The sequence below is a fragment of the Telopea speciosissima genome, unplaced genomic scaffold (assembly GCF_018873765.1).
Source record: "Telopea speciosissima isolate NSW1024214 ecotype Mountain lineage unplaced genomic scaffold, Tspe_v1 Tspe_v1.1025, whole genome shotgun sequence".
NCBI lineage: Eukaryota > Viridiplantae > Streptophyta > Magnoliopsida > Proteales > Proteaceae > Telopea > Telopea speciosissima.
The window spans coordinates 376-6,809 of record NW_025318361.1 but is presented as its reverse complement, the minus strand read 5'-3'; the positions used below and the strand labels follow the sequence as shown (position 1 = coordinate 6,809).

The window sequence follows — 6,434 nt, the reverse complement described above, 5'->3', positions numbered from 1 at the left end:
TATCGATTTGCAGGTCACAACCCTCAACATCGCATCCACACGTCTAATAAGAGATAAGGACATTTTTTAGAAAATACCAAGCCCAAAAAAGTGTAGAAATGCCCCCAAATAACCCCAAACGACTCACTCGGTCTGGTTTAAATCGAAAATAAGCATATGTCGGAATAGGCGTCGATTCAAAGGTCACGATCCTCAACATTGCATCAATATGTCTAATAAGAGATAAGGATACTTTTTAGAAAATACCAAACATAAAAAAGTACAGAAATGCCCCCAAACAACCCCAAAGGACCCATCTCGTCTGGTTTAAATCGAAAATGAACATATGTCGAAATAGGTATCGATTCAAAGGTCACGACCCTCAACATCGCATCCATACGTCAAATAATTGTTAAGGATACTTTTTAAAAAATCCCATGCCCAAAAAAGTACAGAAATGCCCCCAAATAACCCCAAACAACCCACCCGGTCTGGTTTAAACCGAAAATAAACATATGTCGAAATAGCTATCGATTCGAAGGTCACGACCCTCACCATCGCATCCACAGGTCTAATTAGAGATAAGGACACTTTTTAGAAAATCCCAAACCCAAAAAAGTACAACAATGCCCCCAAATAACCCCAAACGACCCACCTGGTCTGGTTTAAACCGAAAATGAACATATGTTGAAATTGGCATCGATTTGCAGGTCACAACCCTCAACTTCGCATCCACACTTCTAATTAGAGATAAGGACACTTTTTAGAAAATCCAAAACCCAAAAAAGTACAGAAATGCCCCCAAATAACCCCAAACGACCCACCTGGTCTGGTTTAAACCGAAAATAACCATATGTCGAAATAGCTATCGATTCGAACATTCCAGGGGCAGAATCGATTCAAAGGTACTGAAGGAGAGAGAAGCTCTGGCGATTTTGAGAGGGGGGTTTTGGTTTTGATCTTGGTGATGGCCGGCAGGCCTCTTGCTTCGGCTGCTGGCTTTCCTCCTCTTCTCTTCTCGGGAGGGAGGGATGGAGGGGGGGAGATAGATGGATCGAGTGAGGAGGGTGTTGGTGGTGCTGCTTTTGGGGCTCCAGGGGGTGGTGATTGGCTTGCTCTTGGTGGTGCAGCTGGGTTGGATGTAGGGGCTGTTTCTTTGGTTCATGGTGGTGTTCGTTTGGATGAGGTTGCTGGTTCTGATGGCTTGGGACAGCAAGGAGGAAGCTCTTCCCGAGGGGGGTCAGAGAAGAAAGGGGAGGTTCCATGGTCTGCACTCTTTTCCTCTTCGTCTTCTTCTTTACTTGGTGATGGCTTGAAGCTTTCCTTTGTGGAACCCGAGGAGATTGAAGGGGTGCGGGTTGCTACATGCCCAGAGTCCATAATCAAAGAGGGGCTTGAGAAATGGAGAAACACTCTTATGGGGCATTTTATTGGGGGCAGGCCGAGCTTCACTTTTGCCCTTGATTTGTTGTTAAAACAGTGGAAGATTTCAGGTCATGTCGATGCTAATCTATTGGACAGTGGGTTTTTTATTTTCAGATTTAATCTTGAGGAGGATAAAATTAAAGTTCTTGAAGGGGTTCCTTGGTACGTGCAAAGAATGCCAATGATCCTTCGTCCTTGGAGCCCGAATGCTTGTTTGGAGAGGGTTGATTTATGCTCTGTTCCTATTTGGATTTCTCTCCCCAATCTTCCTTTTCACTTTTGGTCCTCTCAAGCTTTGAGTTCGATTGGGAGTGTTATTGGACAGCCTATTGTGACTGATAAAATGACGCGGGCCATGGAGAGATTATCGTATGCTCGGCTTTGTGTTGAAGTCTCTGCTGATAAGGATCTTCCTTTGTCTGTTCCTGTATATGGTGATGAGGGGTTTGCATTTAACCAAAGGTTGTTTATGATTGGAAGCCTCCACGTTGCAAGCATTGCAAAGTGTTTGGTCACCTAATTGATTCATGCAAATTTGGTAGCAATGTCCAATCCCAGAAGAGCTCACGGTCTAGGAAGGAGTGGCATGTGAAGGGAGCTGCTGGGAATGATGATGGAGTTTTGGCCGGTGGGGATGATGGGTTGCCGGAGGTTCAAGCTGGTATAGTTGCTGGGCAGCCGAGTGTACAAGTTGGGGAGAGTGATGAAGTTTCTAATGTTGATTCCGTTATTTCAGATGTTAAAAAAGGAAGTGGAGATTGTTTACCTATGGGGAAGGGCCCCAGTTTTGGGAAGAGGATTTTTAAAAATCCTGTGACGTCTCTTGGGGAGCACTCAAAGGCTAAAGGGCTGGCTCATTCAAATGCGTTTGCATTATTGGAAGATCTAACGGAGGAGGTTCACTATGACCCGGCTGAAATGATGTTGGACTCAGATTCGTGTGCTATCTTATTAGGTAATGATTTGTTTGAGGAAGCTGGTTTGGAGGAAGAAGATTGTTCGCCCATACCTTTAGCCATTCTTCCAAATTTGGAAAAGAAGGATCATGGGGAGTATCCAACTTCCAAGGATTCTGAGTCTAATTTGAATAAGGATTCTATATCTGACTTGGTGGAGAAGATCCCTAGTGCGTTGCCTATGGAAGTCCAGGCTTTAAAAGATAAAGGTGAGGTGGATTCTAGAAGTTCGTTGGAGATGGCTGATCCTAATCCAAGGGTGGATGCGGTTGTGGTACCTGCTAAGCCTTTGGCCAATTTTGAAAGACTAAAGAAGCAGGCTGAGGAGGTTCGGGCTATCCAAGGACAGTTCGGGAAAGGTATGGGTCCTTTAAGTTCTTCTTCTTATTCTTTGTTGGGCTGGCCCATGGGGAGGGGGTCTAGATTCCAGGCCCAGCGGGTTCCCTTGAATCCGAAAGATTCCTTTGGTGGTAAAGGTGATGGACCTAGTAAGGGGGGGGGGGGGGAGCCAGCTCTAGCCCTGCTGCCATATGAAGTGTTTATCCTGGAATGTTAGAGGCTTGAATTCCTCTACCAAACGGCTGGGGATTAAGAAAATTTTGATGGACCATTAGGTTAAATTGGCTTGTCTACTTGAAACCAAGGTGAAGGTGGATAATTGTGCCAATGTTTTTGACAATTTTATTTCAGATTGGAAATATTTACACAATGGTGAGGCTGATGCTCCCATTCGGATTTGGTTGGGTTGGGACTCTAATGTTTTTAAAGTGGAAGAGATTCAGAAGACCTTGCAATTTATTCATGTTCGGGTTTCGATTTTGGGAACCTCTATTACATTTTTGTGTACTACAGTGTATGCTGTTAATGCCATAGAAGGGCGCAAGGATTTGTGGAGAGATGTGGGGGCTTTTGCTAGTTCTATTCTAGATCCTTGGGCTGTTCTAGGGGATTTTAATGTGGTGCGCAACCAAAATGAGAAGTTTGGAGGGGACCCTATTCGGCAGGAGGCTGTGGATGACTTTAATTCTTTTGTTGATGACACAGGGCTGGTGGACCTCAATTGGAAGGGGGAAATTTTCACTTGGAATAATAGACAAAGTGGGGATACCCGAATTTGCTGCAAGTTGGACAGGGTGTTGGTTAATTTGGGTTGGATGGATGTGCTTAGGTCCTCCGAAGCGACTGTTCTTCCCCCTAGCCTTTCTGATCACTCCCCTGTGGTGGTGGCAATTTTAGATGCTACTAATTTTGGCCCTAAACCGTTCAGATTTTTTGAGGCTTGGATTGGAAGAGATGGGTTTGATGAAACAGTGGTCAAGGGCTGGGAGCAGCCGGTTAGCATGAATCTTAACCCCATTCTTCGGTTTGCTGCTCGGCTTTAGAATGTCAAGAAGGAACTTAGGAGATGGAATAAGGAGTGTGTCAATGATGTTTTTGCTGCTGTAAAGGCTGCTAGAACTGAGTTGACTCAGATCCAGAGTAACCTTGGTCCTAACCCAAGTGATCCGAATTTGGTTTCCTTGGAGACTCAAGCAAAACGAAAGCTGTGGGAAGCTTTGGCCATTGAAGAAAAATTTTTAAAGGAAAAATCAAGGGTGAAACACATTCAGCTGGGTGATGGTAACAACAGTTTCTTCCATAAATCTATGGTGTGTAGACATAATAGGAACCATATTCTGGAAATTCAAGGGGAAGGGGGTGTTATTGTCAGGATCCCAATCTTATCAAGCATGAAGCTATCTCCTTCTATAAGAGGTTGTTTGGGGCTGATTCTGGTGATAGTGGTTCTTTTCCCAGTTCGATTCCTTTATAGGGTGGTTTATCTATTGCCCAATAGGAGGATCTTATTGGTCCTGTGGCTAATAAGGAGATTTTGGAAGTGGTGTTTGCTATGAAGAGCTCCAAGGCTTCAGGGCCTGATGGGTTTGGGGCTGCCTTTTTCAAGCACTGTTGGGATGTAGTGGGGGAAGATTTGACTTTAGCTGTTTTTTTTTTTTTTGATAAGTAAGAAGATTTTATTAGAAAAGGAGGAAAAACTACAAACGAAGGCATTCTCTAAGAACCCGACAAGGGGAAGAGAACCCAAAGCACGATGGGACAGGCCCCATCAAACAAGAACCGAGCCAAAAAGGCTACGGCCTGTAATATGACAAAATCTGAGTCCTGCTTAAGGTAGTCAATAAGGGCAGGGGGGAAATCTCCAGGATCCCAAACTACCCCATGTGAGTCGCAAGGGACTGCAGCCATAAAATCTGCTGGTCGATTTTGTTCTCTCCAAACATGGGTGAATTCTTTCATTCTCAAATCATTTGCCAAAGCAAGGATTCTACTCTTGAGAGGTTGTACTTTCCAAGGTCCTACAACCTTGCCAGAAATAGTGTCAATCGCCAACTTGGAATCAGATCTGATAGAAACATCAAGGATTCCTCTCTCTATGCAAAGGGAGATGCCTCTATGTATAGCAGCCAGCTCCATGGAGAGAATGCAAAGTTCCAGCCCTTGGTTAGCAAATGCAGCTACAGGTTGTCCAATTGCATTACGAATCACTCCTCCAAAAGCAGCTCTACCATCGGACAGCGAACCATCACAGTGAAGGGACCACAAATTGTTAGGAGGTAAGAACCACGAGCATGGTCTCGGCATCCTAATAGCCCAATGAACTTGCAAGTTCCAGGCTGAAGCAATGTGGGAATTAGCAGGACTAGGATCCCCACTCAAAGAACCAGATGTGACTACAGTCCTAACATCCCCCTTGATAGCTTCCACAATCTGATCCTTAGATCTAGCCTTTTGCCAAAAAATTCTGAAATTTCTTTCAAACCAAATATGCTTGACAGTGGCACAAAATGCAAGCTTTAAAACCACACCTAAGCTCCCCACTCTTCCTGCCGCATACCGAACCCAAATGGCAGCATCAAATATGTTCATGGGAGCCTGTCCATGAAGAGAACACATACCAAAGATCCTCCAAATATCAATGGAAAAAGGGCAAGCAAAGAAAATATGGTTTCTGCTCTCAATACCAGCCCAACAAAACTCACAACTATGTTGAACCGGGATCCCCCTGTGAAGAAGATTATCCCTAGTGGGGAGAGCATCGACCAGACACCTCCAAGAAACAAAAGAGTGGGACTTAATGATGCCTTCAAACCAAACTGCTTCACTCCAATCCACGGGGTTGGCCTTCACACGGGTGGCATTCCAAGCCGATTTGGTTGAAAAGATACCTGTCGGATTGCCAGTCCATACTACCAAATCCGGGTTGTCACCATGCAACTTATCAATGGAGGGGAGGGCTCTCCACACATCAATAAGGTTAAAAGAGGTTGAAGGGCCAGGTAGCCAGTCTCCATCCCGAACAATTTCCTTGACAAGTGCATGATGGGCTGCAAGCGCATAAGATCCCGCATCATAGCAAATCCTACTACCAAACCTATTAAAAAGGACTCCCTCTGGGTGCCACTTATCGAGCCAAAGTTTGGTGGATCTGCCATTGCCAATGAAGGTATTAATTAAAGGCAATGCCTTATCTCTATATTTCAAAACTTTCCTCCAAACCCAAGAGCAATTTTGCAACACCTTAACTGTCCAAAGCGATTCCTGCTTGAGGTACCTCTGCTGGACCCAATGCACCCAAAGTCGGTTTTGCTTGGAGGCAATCCACCAGATTTGCTTCATAATACCAGCCACATTCATCTCCTTAACCCGCTTAAGCCCAAGACCTCCTTCAGTTTTAGGCTTGCAGACCGCATCCCAAGAAATGAAGTGCATTTTCCTTTCAAGCGAGGGGCCTGACCAAAGGAAATTAGAAAACATGGACTCAAGCTGTGAGATAAGGTTACCTGGCAGCCCAAAAATACCAGCCCAGTAAATGTAGCATCCTTGGAGCACAGAAGAGATAAGTTGAGACGCCTGACATAAGATAAAAACCTGGCTTTCCATCCTTCCAATTTCCTTCTAACCAAATCTAAAATAGGACTGCAATCTTTCAAGGACAGCCTGCCCGAGACAAGAGGGACGCCGAGGTACTGATAGGGAGAGTGGTCTCGGAGAAACCCGTTAATTCCAAAAGTT

General features: G+C 44.9%; 1 protein-coding gene across 1 annotated transcript; it reads left to right on the top strand.

The window, feature by feature from the left end:
- Positions 1-946: 946 nt before the first annotated feature.
- LOC122648415 lies at positions 947-4,344 on the top strand (the record flags this gene model as incomplete). Its single annotated transcript, XM_043841627.1, has 5 exons — positions 947-1,848; positions 1,947-2,719; positions 3,051-3,694; positions 3,809-4,009; positions 4,198-4,344. Coding segments are annotated over exons 1-5 (2,667 nt in total), but the record flags the coding sequence as incomplete, so codon positions are not given.
- Between the last annotated feature and the right edge of the window lie 2,090 nt (positions 4,345-6,434).